The sequence below is a fragment of the Staurois parvus genome, unplaced genomic scaffold (genome assembly GCF_062004578.1).
Source record: "Staurois parvus isolate SC_StPar_1 unplaced genomic scaffold, SC_StPar_1.0 ptg000354l, whole genome shotgun sequence".
NCBI lineage: Eukaryota > Metazoa > Chordata > Amphibia > Anura > Ranidae > Staurois > Staurois parvus.
The window spans coordinates 2,893,226-2,914,467 of NW_028318150.1; the positions used below are offsets into that span (position 1 = coordinate 2,893,226).

General features: G+C 41.5%; 1 protein-coding gene across 1 annotated transcript in view; it reads right to left on the bottom strand.

Moving 5' to 3' along the window:
- The window catches only part of APC (APC regulator of Wnt signaling pathway), a 153,912-nt gene that overhangs the window by 58,575 nt on the left and 74,095 nt on the right, over positions 1–21,242 (bottom strand). The window contains exons 5-7 of the mRNA XM_089684736.1: positions 19,575–19,683; positions 18,600–18,713; positions 16,732–16,815 (exon numbers count right to left, since the gene is read on the bottom strand). Of these exons, the coding sequence (XP_089540862.1) occupies positions 16,732–16,815; positions 18,600–18,713; positions 19,575–19,683 (307 nt within the window). The remainder of the gene's footprint in view (positions 1–16,731; positions 16,816–18,599; positions 18,714–19,574; positions 19,684–21,242) is intronic.

Here is a 21,242-nt window from a genome sequence, read left to right on the forward strand (position 1 = left end):
CCTGGCTGTGTGAAGGAAGGTAATGTACTGCAACTTTATATAGGGCTGTATACATGTGTCTGTATGTGTAAGCATACGGGTGGTTTAGGGACAGGTTCAGAATTATGTGGTTATTATGGATGGTAGAGTATGGGGCATTTCAGGCACTGCTGGGTTGGAGAGAAGGTAGGATATGCTTGGTAGAGTTATGGTTTGGTGAATGAGAGATTATGGGGGTTATGGTTATATGCGGTGAAGTATGATGGAGTGTTTAGGGGGACCATTGGGGACCCAGATGTAATGCGGTGTGGGGGGAACTCTTTGGACCCTGATGTAATGAGGGAGGGGACGACTCTGGGGACCTTGATGTCATGCAGGGGGAGGGGAGGACTCTGATGTCATGCGGGGGAAGGGGGGGACTCTGGGGACCCTGATGTCATGCTGGGGAAATGACGGCTCAGGGGACCTTGATGGAATGCGGGGAAGAGGGGGGGGAGACTCTGGGGACCCTGATGCAATACGGGGGGGATTCTGGGGACCCTGATGCAATGCGGGGGGGACATTTAATAATGTCATATCATGATACCATTTTGGAGGGTGTGTTTAGGGGTGGAATTAGGGGCGGGCAGGGTAGGGGGGTTGAGCGGAGCAACTGATGGCGAGTAAATCTTAAGGCCTTGCTCGTAGCTCAGGACTTGAAATTTTGAGCCCTATATAAAGCACATGAAAATACCATCGCATCCATCCCATAGATCAAGGGTTCCTGCCTTCCAGACTATTCTTCCAGACTTTGAACCACATATGTCTAAACTGCAGCTGGCATGCAGAAAAGTTCACCAACTTGTGTTATGGTGTGCTGTAATGGTCTTGGTATAGTATGCAGTATTAATTTTTTAAACGCAATTTTTCAAAGTAATTTCACTGAAGTGGACACTGTTAAGACTAATGCACCAGAAAAAAATAAACATCAGATTTACAATTACCTTACAGATGAAGCTTGAGAAGATGCTTGAATTGACATAGAACATTAAGCGATGAGATACTGTATATTATTATTATTATACAGTATTTATATAGCGCTAAAAGGTTTGCTCAGCGCTGTACATTATAGTGGGGGACAGTACACGAGACAATACAGTAACAATACACGAGGGGGTCAAGGGCCCTGCTCTTTGAGTAGCACGTCCGTTATTTATGAACTCAAGTGTTGACCATTGCAAAAAATGGGGGTAATGGTATATATTTTCTGTAATATTATAAAGGTGAATCTCAATGAATTAGAATATAATCAAAAAGTTATTTTATTTCAGTAATTCAGTTCAAAAAGTATATACTATATAGATTCATTACACACAGATTATATATTTCAAGCATTTTTATCTTTTAATTTTGATGATTATGGCTTACAGCTAGAGAAAACACAAAATTCAGTATCTCAGAAAATTAGAATACTACACAAGACCAATAAAAAAAATTATTTTACTACAGAAATGCTGGCTTACTTAAAAGTATGTCCATGTACAGTATAGTATGCACTCAATACTTGGTCAGGGCTCCTTTTGCACGAATTACTGCATCAATGCTGCGTGGCATGGAGGCGATCAGCCTGTGGTACTGCTGAGGTATTATGGAAACCCAGGTTTCTTTGATAGCGGCCTTTAGCTCATCTGCATTATTGGGTCTGGTGTCTCTCATCTTCCTCCTGACAATACCCCACAGATTATCTATGGGGTTTAGGTCAGTCGCGTTTGCTGGCCAATCAAGCACAGTGATACCATGGTCATTAAACCATGGTCATTGGTACTTTTGGCAGTGCAGGCAGGTGCCAAGTCCTGCTGGAAAATGAAATCAGCATCTCAATAAAGCTGGTCTGCAGAGGGAAGCATGAAGTGCTCTAGAATTCCCTGGTAGACGGCTGTGCTGAGTTTCAGCTTGATAAAACATAGTGAACCAACACCAGCAGATGACATGGCTCCCTAAATCATCACTGACTGTGGAAACTTCACACTTGACCTCATGCAATTTGAATTCTGTGCCTCTCCACTCTTCCTCCAGACTCTGTGACCTTGATTTCCAAATTAAGTACAAAATTTACTTTTATCCAAAAAGAGGACTTCAGACCATTCCTTAGACAGGTAAGACGCTTCTGACCTTGTCTCTGGATCCGGAGTGGCTTAACACTAGGAATGTGACAGTTGTAGTCCATGTCCTGGATATGTCTTTGTGTGGTGGCTCTTGAAGCACTGAAACCAGCCGCAGTCTACTCCTTATTAATCTTGATGGCCTATGCTTCACAATCCTCTCAAGGCTGCGGTTATCCCTGTTGCTTGTGCACCTTTTTCTACAACACTATTTCCTTTGTTCACTTTGTGAACAGGCAGCTTCTTTAGCAATGACCTTTTGTGACCTACCCTCCTTGTGGAGGGTGTCAATGACTGTCTTCTGGACAACTGTCAAGTCAGCAGTCTTCTCCATGATTGCATAACCTACTGAACCAGACCGAGATCATTTAAAGGCTCAGGAAACCTTTACAGGTGTTTTGAGTTAATTAGCTGATTAGTGTGTGACACCATGAGTCTACAATATTGCACTTTTTCACAATATTCTAATTTTCTGCGATACTGAATTTTGGGTTTTCATTAGCTGTAAGCCATAATCATCAAAATCAAAAGAAAGAAATGCTTGAAATATTTCACTCTGTGTGTAATGAATTGTGTAATGCAGTGTTTCGCAACCTTTTTTTCAGTCAAGGCACCCTTTACAATTAAGTACAGCCCCGTGGCACCCCATTCTAAAATGAGGTGCCTCAAGATTGTCCATAATTTTAAAAGTGCACCTCATTCTAAAATGTAAAAAACTATTTTAATAGTTTATATAACGCAGCAACATCCACACAGGTAGGAAACCCAATATTAGAAGTATATTAGAGGTGACTTACTCTTCCAAAGCAAATACACTTTTGCACTGACTAGTATTCCAATGTTTCTCTTCTCCCTCACTCCCTTGCTAATGTGACCCCAGTGCTGACGGGGAGGGGCAAACAAATGCTGTGCAGGCACCAGATATCAACCAATGACATTACTGAGCTAATGTGACCCTAGCACTGATGGAGAGGGGCAGGGGAGGGTCAAACTAGGATGCTGTACAGGCAGCTGACATCCTTATTAACTGATGATGTCATTGGTTGTCAGGATGCCGGTGGCTAGAAGGTTGTAATGGTGCACAATGAAAACCTGCTTTGTGTAACTAAAAGGCAGGCTAGGTTCCACCTGCTGGCTTGTATACAAGTTTTGGGCAATTTTTAGACATTTTGTCAAGGCACCCCTGAAGAAACCTCAAGGCACCCTGGTTGAGAAAGGCTGGTGTAAGGAACTTATAGAATATATGATTTTCACTTCTTGAATTGACTTACTGAAAAAAAGGAACTTTTTGATGATATTTTAATTTATTGAGGTGTGTGTGTGTACACATACATACACACACACACACATACACATACACATACAACTACATATACAGTGGATATAAAAAGTCTACACACCTCTGTTAACCACTTCCTGTCCGGACACTTTTACCCCCTTCCTGTCCAGGGCAATTTTCAGCTTTCAGCGCTATCACACTTTGAATGACAATTGCGCGGTCATGCAACACTGTACCCATATGAATTTTTTACCATTTTTTTGAGACAGATAAAGCTTTATTTTGGTGGTATTTATTCACCACTGGGATTTTTGTTTTTTTTTGCTATGTAAATGAAGGTCCAAAAATTTTGAAAAAAAGTGTTTTTCTTATAGAATTTTGCAAATAAATAATCTTTCATCATAAATCTTGGCTGAAATGTATTCCGTTATCTTTTTAGTAAAAAAAAAAAAATAAGCCAAATTAGTTTTTTTTTTAACATACTGTCACCCTAGCAGTACAGTGTTACCATGGGGACACTACTATTTGTGGGGGGTAATGAAGATTTTATTTTTTTTTTCTTTTTACAGTGATTGCTTTTACACCCATATAGGATGTAAAAACAATCATTTCTCTTCCTCTCTGTCTGCATTCTTGCAGCCATTGAGAACTACTGAGTGAGCTGTGATAGGTCACGGCTTGTCATGGTACAAGGATGTTGTGAATAGCCTTGTAGCCTTGTACCATGTGACCTCTGTGATCATTCACAAATTTCACACGTAGTAAGCAATGATGTCACAAGTGACATCTTGCTTACTACTTTGCATGTGATTACTGATTGGCCAATCAGTGATCACATGATCGGGACCTCGTACAGAGGTCCCATCCGACTATCGGTGTTTCACTGTGTCCGGAGGGACACTCCCAGGGAGCGCGCACAGCTAGAAATGGCGGGTGCCGTTTATGAACAGCAACCCACCCCTGGAGTGCCACCATCCTGCCGTTTATAAACAGCAGGCGGACGGCAAGTGGTTAAAATGTCAGGCTGCTGTGATGTTACAAACTGTGACAAAGATATATCATTTCAGAACTTTTTCCACCTTTAATGTGACCTATAAATTGTACAACTCAGTTGAACAAACTGAAATCTTTTAGGTCAGGGGTCTGCAACTTTTAAGACATAAAGAGCCACTTGGACCCGTTTCCGAAGGGAAAAAAACCATTGCAACATTTAAAACAAATCCGACACTGCATATATTGTTTCTTACCTTAATGCTATATACAGGATCGTGCAGTTAGCTTCATCCCCCATATAGTAATTCATCCCCCATAGTAATTCATCCCCCATATAGTAATTCATCCCCCATATAGTAATTCATCCCCCATAGTAATTCATCCCCCATAGTAATTCATCCCCCATAGTAATTCATCCCCCATATAGTAATTCATCCCCCATAGTAATTCATCCCCCATGTAGTAATTAATTCCCCATATGGTCTCAATTCACTTACCTTTGCTCCGCGCGTTCCTCTTGCTGTGTTCCCGCGCTGTGTTCCGGTCTTCAGGGCGGACTGTGAGAGGAGAGGAGTTCGTCACGCTGCCCCGCCTACATCCTGGCTGCCCCGCCTACATCCTGACAGCTAATGTTCCACGCTCCGTGGGCCGGATTAAAAGAGTCCTGACTTTTGAGGCGGCCGCCCGAGAGGAGGGAGGGGAGCGGGCGCCCGGCACACAGAAGAGCCGCATGTGGCTTGCGATCCGCGGCTTGCCGACCACTGAAACCCTATTGCCTGTCACCTGGTGGGCAGTGTGCTCCGGAGCCGCAGCAAAGATGAAAAAGAGCCGCATGCGGCTCTGGAGCCGCGGGTTGCCGACACCCGTTTTAGGTGGAAGGAAGTAAAAATAAAAAACAAATAATATGGTTGCATAAGTGTGCACACCTTAAACTAATACTCTGTTTAAGCACCTTTTAATTTTATTACATCACTCAGTCTTTTTGGGTAGGATTCTATCAGCATGGCACATCTTGGCTTGGCAATATTAGCCCACTCTTCTTTGCAAAAACACTCCAAATCTGTCAGATTGCGAGAGCATCTCCTGTGCACAGCCCTCTTCAGATCACCCCACAGATTTTCAATCAGATTCAGGTCTGGGCTCTGGCTGGGCCATTCCAAAACTTTAATCTTCTTCTGTGAAGCCATTCCTTTGTTGATTTGGATGTATGCTTTGGGTCATTGTCATGTTGAAAGATAAAGTTCCTCTTCATGTTCAGATTTCTAGCAGAAGCCTGAAGGTTTTGTGCCAGTATTGACTGTTATTTGGAACTGTTCATAATTCCCTCTACCTTGACTAAGGCCCCAGTTCCAGCTCAAGAAAAACAGCCCTAAATCATGATGCTGCCACCACCATGCTTCACTGTGGGTATGGTATTATTTTGGTGATATGCAGTGTTGTTTTTGTGCCAAACATATCTTTTGGGATTATGGCCTAAAAGTTCAACCTTGGTTTCATCAGACCAAAACACATTTTCCCATATGCTTTTGGGAGACTTCAGATGTGTGTTTGCAAAATTTAGCCGGGCTTGGGATGTTCTTCTTCGTAAGAAAAGGCTTCCGTCTTTCCATTCTACCCCATAGGCCAAACATATGAAGAATATGGGAGATTGTTGTCACATGTACCACACAGCCAGTACTTGACAGATATTCCTGCAGCTCCTTTAATATTGCTGTAGGCCTCTTGGCAGCCTCCCAGAACAGTTTTCCTCTTGTTTTTTCATCAATTTTGGAGGGACGTCCAATTCTTTGTAATGTCACTGTTGCGCCATATTTTCTCCACTTAATGATGACTGTCTTCATTATGTTTCATGGTATATCTAATGCCTTGGAAATTCTTTTGTCCCCTTCTCCTGACTGATACCTTTTAACAATGAGATCTCTCTGTTGCTTTGGAAGCTCTCTGCGGGCCATGGCTTTTGCTGTAGGATGTGACTAAGAAAATGTCAGGAAAGACCTACTAGAACAGCTGAAGTTTATTTAGGGGTTAATCAGAGGCACTTTAAATGATGGCAGGTGTGTACTGACTACTATTTAACATGATTTTTGAATGTGATTGCTTAATACTGAACACAGCTACATCCCCAGTTATAAGAGGATGTGCACACTTATGCAACCACATTATTTTAGTTTTTTAGGTTTACTCCCCCCCCCCCCCCTAAAAGATTTCAGTTTGTTGTGCCAATGAGTTGTACAGTTTATAGGTTACACTAAAGGTGGAAAAAGTTCTGAAATTATTTATCTTTGTCTAATTTTTGTACATCACAGAAACCTAACATTTTAACAGGGGTGTGTAGACTTTTTATATCCACTGTGGGTGTGTGTGTGTGTGTGTATATATATATATATATATATATATATATACACACACACACACATACATACATACATACATACACACACATACACACAGAGTACTTTCCGAAAGTTTTAGGCAGTTTCAAAAATAATACAAGGACTAGTCCTTAAACTGGAAAAATTGTAAATTAAATCAATATTTGGTGTGTATCATTTGCCTTGAAAAACTCAGGTATGTTAAATTTATATCGCCCGGGACATGTAGTTCCAGGCGCCGGGCAGGTAATTTTTTTTCAACCTTTAACCCTGCTGCGGGCAAGCAGCAGGGCTCACCTGTCAGGTGAAAGCATTCGCCCAACTGCTTTCACACAGCCTATAGTTCCAGCCTACGCGTGAACCTCCCCCCACGCGTCTCTCAAGCCCAGCTTGCCCATCTGCGGGCCAGTGACTGGTTCACCGCCATCATCTAGAGGGGAGGGAGAAGATTAGACAACCCTGCCCCCCACTTGTTGTCCTGACCTGGAAATTACGTTATGATGTCACTTCCGGGTCCCCATTGAGATATTTCCCAGCCATGGGGGCTGGGAAAGAATGTAATATGGTGCATTACATTCAGTGGAGTACAAGGGGAGATATGCAGGGTCCTTTAGACCTTGGATGTCTCAATAAAGAGAACCTGTCATCAATAATCATCACATAGGGGACTTTTTGCACATAAAAACGTAATAGCACATACCATCATACCCCAAAAAAATATTAAGTCGCCCACCCCCACGTATACGCACGTATAAACATAAAAGCACACACTGGGGCGCCTACGCATGAAAGCGTTGATTGCGATACACGTTACATATCGCCGTGCACACCAGAATGAGAGCAATAATTCTAGCACCAGACATCCTCCATAACACTAAACGGATGACCTATAGGGGGCTTTAAAAGGGTCACCTATAGAAAATATAGGGTACTGAAGTTCGTCGCCATTTCACGAGCGTGCACATATTTAAGATTTGACATGTTGAATATCTATTTACTCAGTGTAACTTCCTTTCGCTTTTTTGTGCCCTAAAATTAACTTACCGTATTTGCCGGCGTATAAGACGACTGGGCGTATAAGACGACCCCCTACTTTTCCTGTTAAAATATAGGGTTTGAGCTATACTCGCCGTATAAGACTACCCCTCTTCCAACGCACACCAAATAAAAATGAAAAAACATCAGATTTGATTTCAATATGGTATGGTATTTCAGTATGGTATTCCAATGATGGGGTGCTATTCCTCCCACTGACACCAATGATGGGGCATGATTCCTCCCACTGATACCAATGATGAGGCACTACTCCTTCCACTGACACTAATGATGGAGCACTATTCCTCCCACTGACACCAATGATGGGGCACTATTCCTCCCACTGACACCAATGATGGGGCACTATTCCTCCCACTGACACCAATGATGGGGCACTATTCCTCCCACTGACACCAATGATGGGGCACTATTCCTCCCACTGACACCAATGATGGGGCACTATTCCTCCCACTGACACCAATGATGGGGCACTATCCTCCCACTGACATCAATGATGGGGCACTATTCCTCCCACTGATACCAATGATGGGGCGCTATTCCTCCCACTGATACCAATGATGGGACACTATTCCTCCCACTGACACCAATGATGGTGCCCCATCATTAGTGTGAGTGTGTGAGGAATAGTGTCAGTGGGGAGGAGGAATAGTGTCCCATCGTTGGTGTCAGTGGGGAGGAGGAATAGTGCCCCATCGTTGGTGTCAGTGGGGGAGGAATAGTGCCCCATCGTTGGTGTCAGTGGGGGAGGAATAGTGCCCCATCGTTGGTGTCAGTGGGGGAGGAACAGCGCCCCATCGTTGGTGTCAGTGGGGGAGGAACAGCGCCCCATCGTTGGTGTCAGTGGGGGAGAGGAGCGGCTGCTCCTTCTTTCAGTACGGCTGCTTGATTTTCGCGGAGCCGTTCGGCTCCGCCTCCTCGAAGGTGATTGGTCGCCTGTGTGCCTTTCCAGTGCTGGCGCCCAATCACCGGTGAGGAGGCGGAGCCGAGCGGGCGGCGGGACCATCGAGCGGCCGAACTCAAAGAAGGAGAAGCCGCGCTTCCTGGACCGGATCGTTGTGGGACCGGAGCCAGGTAAGGTACAGGAGGAGGAGGGGGGGTTGCGCCACCCCTCGAAAAAGTGCCGTCCTGACACCGGCTCGCCGTATACCGGCGTATAAGACGACCCCCGACTTGGGACAGTGACAAGAATTCCTTTTGGAGTAAAAACACCCAATCACCTTTACAAGGCTCAGAAAGACCCCCATTCCTGCTGCCACTGTAAACGGTTGGGCTAGCTGTCCATAGAGAATATAGAGGAACAACAGTTTCCTGATCTCCCCTGTGATAAATGAATCTGTAAGCGAGATCTCAGTTTTGTGTTTTCCTGGTCGGCATAGCCATGGAAAGCAGCCATTCAAATAGATCTAAGTTTGACTGTCTGCTTTTGAAGGCAAAGGAGGGATCAGAGGTCTCCCTGGGCGGGCACTGGGATAACAAGGAGGTACAAGCTGAGGCTGTTTTGAAGATCCTTCGTAGACTAGTATCTGATGAATGAGTGGGAAAAAAGGATGCTGGATAAAAGTGTAGGAATAAAGGTATGTATGTATGTATGTATGTATGTATGTATATATATATATATATATATATATATATATATATATATATATAAAGTAGATCAAGAGTTACTGCAAGAGGTTACCAGCACTTTTGGGAAGCCTTCACCCAAGAGGAAGGAAAGGAGGGAACATAGCAGGGCCACCACATATCTAGTAATCTTTAGTACAGCTGCCTCTTGGGCACATCATGTTTTAGCATTGACAAACTTTCAAAAGCCAATGCTTATTAGCAGGACAGTATGCTTTGCTCCAGAATTCCTTGATAGTCCACAAAACAAATGTAAATACTCATCGGACATTACAGGCACTGAGATGAACACCATGAATAAAAATATATTAACAAATGTATTTATTATACAAAATGGTGATAAAAACACTCAAAAGACCTACAACAGCTCTTTGTTTTTGATCTACCGGATAAAAAGTTTGTCGTTTAATTGTGGTCAACTTCTGTCCACATTTTTTTTGCTATCTGGGTTTGACCGTTCCTCAGCTTGTACCTCCTGTTCCCTCGATGTCAGCCCAGGGAGTCCTCTGCATGCCAGTTGTATGCATATACCCAAGGCACCACTGCTATCCTCTAAGTTCTAAAGAAGCAATAATGAGAAACGCGTTTACCTATTGAGACTCATTTCCACAGCATACCTGTATAATGATTGGTTAGCATGTCCTTCCACTATACAACAAATGTACTATGGAACTGTGGTAAATGAGTTTCAGTGGTCTATGTACTTACTAATAGCTGTTAACACTTGTTTTTATGACCTGTTGTAGGTCCTTTGTGTGTTTTTATCTACGTTTTGTATAATAAATAAATTTGTTAATATTTTTTTTATCCATGGTGTTCGTCTTAGTGCCTGTACAGTCTGATGAGTATTTACATTTGTTTTGCGGACTATCAAGGAATTCTGGAGCAAAACATACTGCCGTGTGTCAGAAATCTAGGTCTCCTGTTGGTCCTCCAACAGTATAATGACCCAAAACACACAACTAAAAGCACCCAAAAATAGCGAAGAAAATAAATTGTACCTAATTCTAAAATTACCTTCTTTGAGCCATGATCTAAATCGTAGCAAACATCTATTGAAAGAGCTGAAACATGCAAATTAGAGAAGGAACCCTTTAAACCAGAGACAGCTGAAGAAGTTTGCTTAAGAGAAGAGGGATTAAATATAAATTTGCAGGTGCAGAGCTCTCATTGAGAGTTACAATTGTTACTTGTCTGCAGTGACTGCCTCTAAAGGTTTTGCAGCAAATTATGTTAAAGGGTCCATCATTTTTGTTCATGCCATTTTCATTTGTTCCATTATTTTAACTATTCTTTTGAGTTACAAAATCAACAGCAAAGTATGATCTTTATTAAATATGGAATAAATAATGAAGGACAATTTACTTGTTCATTTGCAAGTTATTTCATAAAAATTCATGGGTAATTTCTGCATGGAAGAGTACCAACAAATTAGTCCATGTTTGCATTAAAAAGTAAATAAATAAATATTTCTCCCATTCTATAGTTCCACTGCTCAACAAATTGCTTGCTGGAAGAGTTGCATGCTACAGTTTGGGCATCCCTGGCCAAATTACATGTTTCCTGGCCAAATTACATGTTTTGTTAATATGTAACTGAAAAAGATTAAATCTGAACTCCAGGGACAATATACTTTGCATACTTACATTGGGTATGCATATATGATACCTGATCTGCCTCTGTGGAGTAAACCACTGTAGTAGTCCAAGTTACTACAGTGATGACTGTTATCCTCTGGGTGCCATGCTGCATGGATGTCCTTCTGCATAGTAACTACAGGAGGTCACTCGTTCAGCATGACTATGATTTAGTTTCAAAGAAAGCTTTGCATTTTTCTCAAAAAATGCAAAGCACTCTCTAACTGGACAAGGTGGAGAGGATAGGTGGGGATATCACAATCTCCACCTCGTCCAATCACAGAACAGTTTGCATTTACTAAGAAAAATGTAAGGATCTTTAAATGGTGGCTGCACCAAGTGAGCGACCCCCATAAATGGCACTTCAATTATAGTTCCTGTTTGGGCCTGTTAATGTCTGTGAACCAGTCATTGGGTCCTTGGTTCACAAACACAGTGTACAGAGCGGATCCAAGTGACGCTGTACCATGTGATAACTGTGATGACCAAACAGAGCTATCACAAATATAAACACTGTACTGTACAACAGAGGAAGGGAGAACTGTTTAATAAATTAATAAATTATTCATTCATTAGTTCCAAATCTGCAGCAAAAGTACAATTGTAGGAGGGTGTTTGACTGTGGCATCAGCTTTTAATCCTTACACCTCAGTTCTATCTTGTGTCAATGTGACAGTGTATATTAACACCTCCTCACCCTTATCCTGTACATCTGAACAATTACCCCTTCATCTGCATCCTTCTGCTCTGACTTGTACAATAACGTCTGCAACGCCCTCTGTATATGACCTACGATGCTGCTGCATCCAGTGTAGTATTATCAACCTCCATGTTTTAGCCACCTCATGCTTCTTTATTTCCAAAAAATTGCAGCAAAAAATTAGATCACTTTGGGGTCTCTATTTTTCAAATTCATGGGTGTACTGCCCTGGTATATTTATTTGCTATATTTGTTCAGCCTTTATTCCCTTTATATAGTAAAAATAAACCCCAGATTATTAACCCTTTTTACTTCCACCAAAGTATAAAATTTGTCGGCAGCAGTAGGGAGGTTTTTCATACACTCCCTGCTGAGAAAGCAACTGGAAATATATGTAAATTTCACAAGTGAACTTTGAGAAGGAAGTGATCTGGTGGCTGTATTGCTTTCACAGACCACTGAAATGTGTGCCCCTCTATCTTCATTGTGTTCGCCATCCCACCTGTGAGCCCGAACCCGCATACAAGGTACTGCCAGGTAGAGCAGAGGGAGACCAACAAACATTTGTTTTTGGCTCTCCCCTAGGTTGTAAGAACCTGTAGGGGAGACAACGTAGCTCAAACAGACCCCTGATGTCTGATTAAAGAGAACCTGTCACTATAAATATGCTATCACATGGGGGCTACTGGTCCCCCCTGCTCATAAATATGTAAACCTCAGGGATGTCTACATACAAAAACATTGATTGCCCTACATGTTATAAAAATCACTGTGTGTGCCGGAGTGAGGGTAAAGTGGAATTAAGCTCAACACAGCACCTTTCCTGCATCTGCAAACATACAATATAAAGCCTGTATCTACCTTCCAAATCCTCCAAAGCCTTGTTGCTTATGAGATATTGCCGTTTATTTTCCCTGCTTATTCCACTCAAGTATGCACAAATTATCACACAAAGCACACTTGTCCATGCCATGATCTGCAAGAGTGCATTAATATGCCAAAGTTCATATCACTCTTCAGCACAGGAGCTCATCTCCAGAGTCTGTCCCAAGTTCCTTAAAGCCCATGTGACTAGCGATGTCACTGGGGTATATTTGGAAATTGGTTTTCACTTCGGCATATGTTCCTCTGCTAGTTATAGTTGCTATGGGGATGTGCTGTCACATTGGTACCCAAGTCATAGCACCATGGCAACTTGATTTCAAACCGAGGCTTGACTATTTTACTCTGTGCATGAGCATGGTTTAAGGGGATGACAATCAGTTCCAAAAAAACAGTAGGCTCAATAATACAGTTGCATAGAGTGCTTATTAAGAAATTGATAACGTTAAAGAACAGTGTGATGTGTTTTTATGATGCCGGTCTTCAGGGTTTGAAGACATATTAAAATTTATTTTATAATAGAATAAAAAAAGTTATGTACTCCTCTACTGGAGTCCTCTGCTGGCGCAGTCTGCTCCCAAGCCGGACGTCCATAGACACACACAGCGCTGGTAAGCCATGAAGGAGTCTTGAGGATGGGGGGTGTGAACAGGTACTGGAAGGCTTTTTACCTTAATGCAGAGAATGCATTAATGTAAAACCCTTTTGAGTTTAGAATTACATTAATTCCACTTTAGCTCAAAACTGATGACCTGTAAGAACTTTCAAAATGTTGCCTATGGACAATTTTCCGAAGTTTGTCGCTGTTTCACTGGTATGCACTTTTTTGAGGCTTGCCATGTTGGGTATCTATTTACTCGGTACAACCTCATCTTTTATAGGTTACCAAAATGGGTTTGTTTGTGTGCACTAAAATTTTAGAGTATTTTCTTTTTTCCAGAGAATTTACATTAGATGAATGGTTGTGGTAATATATGGTGACATAAAAATTGTAACTACCACTCTTTTATTCTCCAGTGTCTGGGCTGGAGAATATTTAATGTTTTAGTGTTTTACCTAATCTTCAGGGCTAAAATGATAATATTTACATGTGCAAATTAGGATGAAATATCACCAAAAGAAAGTCCTGTTTTAAAAAAATTACATATAATTTACATGGGTACACTAGTGTATGACTGAAAAAATGTCTGACCTGCTAATGAAGGGGTATTACAGACTTGTACTCAAATGATTATAGCATACCGGTTTAGATTATCAGTATTATTGCACTCTACAGTTGTTTACCGTCTGTCTAGGTGTATCAATAGATTGTTGCCACTAAATATATGAAATAAAAAAAGTCCGAGAACATTAACTATTTAGTGGACAGAGGGTAGGGCAAGTATAATATGACATTCAGTGCTTAAAAACCCCAGTAGACACTCCACTATTTGGTGCTACAGAGCATTTACAAAGCTTTATTCCTGGACGATCTTATGAAGGCAGCAGTATTCCCCAGGGCTGCTTGCTGTGGTATGTTATTTAATAAAACTCTCATTATGCATCTACATTTAGAAACAGAATTCTCACTATCCTAAAGAGTAAAGGCATTGGGTGGATAAAACGGAAGCTGCTAAATGTTACGGTGCCAAGCCAAAACTGGTGTCATTTTGTGCTATTTACCACAACATACAATTAGCTTCAAACATCTGTGCACAAAGAGCTAAGAACAATTCAAAATGTCTACAGTGTTCCAAGGTTTCTGACACCTTTTTTACAAAAAAAAAATAAATAAAATTCCACGCAAACTCATCTTTCAGTAAAAGGTGTAGTCTGAGCCCCCTGCTGCCTTGTTGCACTTGTTTGGTACTGAAGCAGAGAGACCACACTGCCAGGGTTCCCATCCATCAATAAAGGAAACCATGAGATAGCACAGAAGGTACCCTTTAGTGCCAGTATCTTACTTTCACAGGGCCTGACTGCTACCCCAATGTGCTGCATGAACTCCCTGGTGATGGTGCTTGGACCTGGCAACAAATCACTTGGGCGCCGAACTTTGCGCTGCGAGGTGAGGAAGGCGTTTGCATGTCTGACCCACACCCAGAAGTCTAGGTTTTTATAGGGGATCCAGCAGCACAGTGGGAATGTTCTCAAGTCCTGTAAAGATAAGATGCAGTACCACAGCTTACCTGTTTTACAACTACAGTGTTCCTCTAAACACATCCCAGCTTTGCTACAACAGGGAGTTCTAGAAACCTTAGCAACATTTCGTATAAAAAGTTAATATAACAGGAAGGGTAAAACCCCTCATAACTGCCTGGAGATCCACAATTCCTCCCAATTACATAAAAAATGGGGCACAATTCCTCCCAATCATAACAATGATGGGACACTTCCTGCCAATGACACCAATGATGGGGCACTATTCCTCCCAATGATACCAAGGATGGGGCATAGTTTACTCCAACTAATGCTGGCACATTTTCTACTCCTGATGGTCACAGTGCGGCCCCCCTAAAGTCTTAGGGACAGTAAAGTGGCCCTTTGTTTAAAAAGTTTGGAGACCCCTGGTCTAGAAGAACACTGAAAATAATGCAAAATATTACTGCAGAGCTGAACCCTATATTATAGCCTCTGTCAAATTTTTAAACACAGAGGATGCTTAAAATAACTTTCAGGTTTCAGGAAAACCCCTGCTAATAGTTACTATATCTACTTCTCATGGTACAAAAGTGTGTTGAGTAAGTTGACATATGAGAATAGAAATAATAAGGAGTGTGGCATTCTTGCAGTGCTGTGGTAGTTCAATGAAAACTACAAGATGACAGCAGCTAAGGCTGTCAGGACTTGTGGTGCATTCATTCACGGTACTCTGTGAATGACTGGCATGGTCCTGTGGGCGGGGCCCCATACAGCCACGCTGGTTTCAAATCTGATAGATAGTATTTGTCTCTGGGCTGGCTCAGGGAGATCCATTTCAGCATCACGGTATGAACAGGATCCTTGTCTCGGAGCAGTGGGAGCAAAGAGATTAGAGTGAGTACATGAACACACCCAGAAATTCACAAGAGGATACCTGCCATATGTAGCAAGCTTTTAAAGGACCCTTTCAAAGGTGCCTGACCCTTTATGCTTGTCCTGGGGGTATTTCAGAGCAGAAAGGAGGGTTGGTAGTGTCTGCAGGCTGTGGAGCTGGGAGCAGTTCTACAGGGGAGAGGAGATACTTCTGCATGTAGTTTGCAATAATCGGTGCTAACTTTCAGAGAGGCCCGAGAGGCCCTAGCCCGTAAAGACTGACTGTATCCAGGGAGGAGAACAGTCCAGGATACTTCCCTGTACTTTGGAAGGAAGCTGTCTCTGTGCATTGCTTCAGTCATGTTGAGCATCCCATAATCCCTAATACCCTAATAAAATAACAAAAAACCAAGCTCATGAACTGTTCACTGAGTGTAGATTCAACAGTGGAAAAATGTGTTTTGCCTGGCTTTACAAAGATAGGCGGGTCCCAGAAACACAGAGGACCTCAAAAGGGTAGCAATACACATACTGTATGTTAACAAAAACAGGATAAAACCATAAATATTCAAGGTCAACCAAAGAAGTCTGGTCGATCATTCCAGTGTAGAGGTCATGACCAATGGAGATTTTGGGAGTCATCCCCTCCCTCCTTGCGGCTTGGAAGAAGTCCTCAAGCCCCCCACCATCGAACAGGTTAAGAAAATGAAAACAAATATAAAGGGGTGGGGGCAGAATTTCTAAGCTAAAATGCTAATGTTTTGGTTGGACTGACCCTTTAATTATACAGAAGTGCCCAATAAATGTGACTTGCAGGCTCATTAATGACAGTCTACTACAAACTATTGTAATCTTTTCTGCACAGGTCTCTGTGTACGCCTTCAACCAACACCTCCTGTCTTAAAGTTATATTTATAAAAAGGAAAAGTACTTTGTATGTAATATTACATTGACCAAAAAGATAATGTATTTGTCAGATTAAACAGGTCAAGTCAATAAAATTCAGGGTAAAGCACTGATTTTATTACAAAGAATTATTGATATTTAATTAAATATCATGAAATGCTGCACCAACCTCTCCTTCTGTAGCCTGGGACTGCAATAGTTGGCGCATTCGGAATACGTCTTTTTCTATTTGCTGAATTCTTGCTACTCTCAGCTGTAGATAAGAAAAAAATAAATACAGTAAATACTTGTATAATTACATACATGCAAAACACCATGTCATTTAGGAGAACAACCCACAAGCGTGGGAGCATTGCAGGCATATTTATAAATACTGCAGAATAGAAGCAGCATTCAAAGTGTACTATTTGCCAGCAGACATGGATAAATGCTTGATTAACCACTTGCCTACTGGGACTTTTACCCCCTTCCTGCCCAGGCCAATGTTCAGCTTTCAGCTCTGTCACACTTTGAATGACAATTGTGCGGTCATGCTACACTGTACCCATATGAAATTTTTATTTTTTTTTTTCCACACAAATACACAAATAGAGCTTTCTTTTGGTGGTATTTAATCACCACTGGGTTTTTTATTTTTTGCACTATAAACAAAAAAAAGAGCGAACATTTTGCAAACAGGTAATTATTCTTCTGCACTGATGTGCGTTGATGAGGCTGCACTGATAGGCAGCACTGATGGGCACTAATAGGAAGCACTGAAGGGCACTGGCTGCCGGCACTGACAGGCACAGACTGGCAGCACTGCTGGGCAGCATCGTTGGGCACTTTTGGGGCTACACTGATAATCAGTGCCGATATCTCCTTTGACAGTTATCGACAGGATTTTCCTCACACTGTGGCAGCGTGAGGAAAGTACTGCCGATAACCGGAAAGTGTATTTTCATGGTGGTCAGCTGAGCTTGGATTCAGCTGAATAAGTGGTAAAAGGCCGCTGTAATTGGCGGTTTACCATGTCATGTGATCAGCCGTGCCCAAAGGACACAGCGATCACAGGCAGCAACGAGTGAGCACTGCTGGGGGCACATTCTGGGAGGACGTTATATGACGCCCTCCCAAAACTGGATGACTGCGCTGTAGCCGTCATTTGGATACAGCTCAGTAGGGAAGTGGTTAAGGGTCTGATAAACACTGGATTTGAGGCTAAATCACTCTGGTTCTCCTCACGATTGTTCCCATGATAAATTCATTTTTCTTTTTCTACTGTATCAATAGATGTAATCTTTAATGTAGCGAACACACATTACAGATATTGCTGTGGGAACATCTGAATAAGATAACAAACATGAAGTATTGTGTTACAGACTGTGAATTTTGTCCTCACTAAGTGTGTGTGAATTTTAAGCAGTACTGTACAGCAGTCAACGCAAACTGTAGACTAGGGCTGCCTATTAAACACTGCATTGGGATATCTGTAGTTATGCTTACCAAGTGTTCTGTGAATTTGCATCTGTGCATTTGATAAGTACAGATCCCCCTACTAGTATATCTAATGAAAATCTGTAAATGTATAAAAATATAATCATGTATAGGACTTTGAAATGGTATTTGCAACTATTGAAAAACACTGTGTATTATTATTTCAGACAGACACTTTAATAACTTAGAGCTATTGTTTTTCACATTACAGTACAAAAAAGTCCCTGCCAGAAAATGCAGCTAAATATTGATTGTAAATGTAAAACAAATTCTGCTGTGCAGGCTAAGAACTAGTTCCATTTGTGAATAGAATGAAGCTTTGGGTGTATGGCTGGATCAGAGTCCGTATTGTGTCTATTGGCTAGACTGTGTTCACAGCACACTGAAGCAATATAGCTTTAAAGGAAGGTCCTTGCGGTTATTGCACAAAGGTCTGGTCTAGTGTTAAAACTGCACCTAACGATTTACTGCCTGACCATCTCCCCCCTGCAAGTATAAACCAGGCCTAACTGTGTGGGTCGCTCACACTTTTTAAAAAAATTATTTAATATTTTGCCATACCTGTGCACGCTTTTCCATATCTTGACAGGTCCCCAGTTGCTCTTCCATTGCAGCTCTGATCTGTCTGGCCTCAAACTCCAACTGTCTTCTGGTCATGTCAGTTTGAAGAGAGAACTAAAAGGTGACAAAGATAAAAATGCATCACAAAAAGCAACAATCACATCAATATAATACAGATGTAAACATAAACCTGGATAGGTATTTATGTTTACGTCTGTATGTTTAGGTATGTCAAAGAAATGGTTCTACATTACAAACTCAGTAAGGTACAACACTGACTGTTATAGAATACACAGAAGAGGGGGGATCCAGAGTTTTAAAATTAAAGCGGTTTTAAAAGGCTAAAGGTTTGTTACCTTCATGCATTATATGCATGAAGTTGAAAAAAAAAAAACCTGTGTGCAGCAATGCCCTCAGCCCCCTCAATACTTACCTAAGCCCCATCGAGATCCAGGGATGTGCACGTCAGCCTCAGCTATCCCGTGTCTTGCCTCCTCATTGGCTAAGCCAGTAAGCGGGAGCCATTGGCTCCCACTGCTGTCAATCACAGCCAGTCAGCCAATAAGGAGAGAGAGGGGGCAGGGCCAAGCCGTGGCTCCATTTGTGAATTGACACACGGAGCAGCAAGTGCACCCATAACAAGCTGCCTACTATGGGGGCACCCGACAGAAAGGAGGAGCCAGGAGAGCCTGTGGGGGATCCAAGAAAAGAAGGATCCAGGCTGATGTGTATAAAACCACTACACATAGCAGGTAAGTATAGACATGTTTGTTATTTTACAGAAAAAAAAAACCAAAACCTTTAGCATCGCTTTAACCTGTATACAAATCCAAGTGGGATTTTCAAATGCGCCATGGACAGGAGCGTGAAAGGTTAAGTAAAGGCATTGGGGGATTGGTGGGGTGAAGCTGAATTCTATACAGTGAGGGGTTTTTTTTCTTTTTTTAAGAGGTATCCAAAGCAGCTGACGCTTACATTTTCAGTAAGTGGAAGGCCATCGATCCTTTTGGTGAGATTCTGAAGCTGGGCATAGTACCAGTCTTTTTCTTTCTCTTCTTTTTCAAGCTCAGCAATAAGTAATGACCTAAATATGAGAGGGAAATAAATATGTAATGAATGACCAGAACAATATAAACCCACATCATACAATTCCAGGAAAATTTTTATTATCAATTAATGGGTCAATGAGAAATCACAATGCACAGTTTTACAATATTCCAGATGCAGAATAAAATTATTATGTGTAAGCAATTACGTTAAAGATCATGTTGGAACTGCTCACATATCCATTTTCATACATTACACAGAATGATCAGAAGCTTATCTATGGTAAAAACGTAAAATCATTTACTCATTTCCACATTGAATTTCAATTATTTGTAGCCTACTATCAATCTGAACGATCTTGAAGTTTGTAAATGTACTTTGTGAAGATCCCTGTACATTTACTTCCTTGAATTCAGGACTCACTATACCCTATGAGCAGGCACTGCAACCTTGAGACTGTCACCACAAGCAAGCCTAACTCAGATTTAGGTGATGAGAGGTTGCAGCTACAAACAGCTGCTGTATCGCATTGAATAGCACTGTATAAAACACAGGTTATAGTAAAAATAAGAGGTTTGTCAATTGTTGCCTAGATTTATTCTTCAATAGGCTTATAACCACACTACAGCTTTGTTTTCTTTGTGAAGCCTGTGAATCAGGTTTCAACTATGTTTCCAGTTGTGTCATGAAAATTTCACTCACTTCTTATTTAAGAAAAAAAGCCCAATATTTGTAAACAACAGACCACTCAAAGTATGGGACAGTGCTCGAGTAGCAACAAAACAATCTGTGACAAACTTAGATTCCCCCCCTCCTTCCCTAGAGAAAAGGGAATGATTCCATCACTAGAGTTATAGAGAACATTTTCTGGGTTCCGATATACAAAGGAAGTCTATGGGCAGTCAAAGAGCAATTCAGAAACTCATTACAGCCACACCTGTAGTTTAACATTGGATTATCTAAAACAAATATGAAATAAAGTACAGTTAAGGTCCATATATATTTGGACACAGGCACAATTTTCATACTTTCGGCTCTCTATGCCACCAGAATAAACTAAAACGAAACAATCCAAATGAATTTGAAGTGCAGACTTTAATTCAAGGGGTTGAACATAAATATCAAGTACAACTTTTAGGAACTGAAACCATTTTTAAACACAATCCCTCCATTTTCAGGTGCTCAAATGTAATTGGACAAATGAATATAATCAAATAAAAGGTTCATTTTTAACATTTTGTTGAGAATCCTTTACTGGCAATGGCTGCCTGAAGTCTGGAACCCATGGATATTACCAAAGACTGGGTTTCCTCCTTTCTGATGCTGTCTTCAGTTGTTCTTTGTTTGTGGGTCTTTCTGCCTTTAGTTTTCTCTTCAGCAAGTAAAATGCATACTCAATTGGGTTGAGATCAGGTGATTGACTTGGCCATTGCAGAATAGTTACTTATTTTCCTTCAAAAGCTCCTGGGTTGCATTTTGGATCATTTTGGATCATTGTCCATCTGTACTGTGAAGCGCCAGCCAATCAACTTTGCTGCATTTGGCAGAATCTGGACTGACAGTATGTCTCTAAACACTGCAGAATTCATCCAGCTG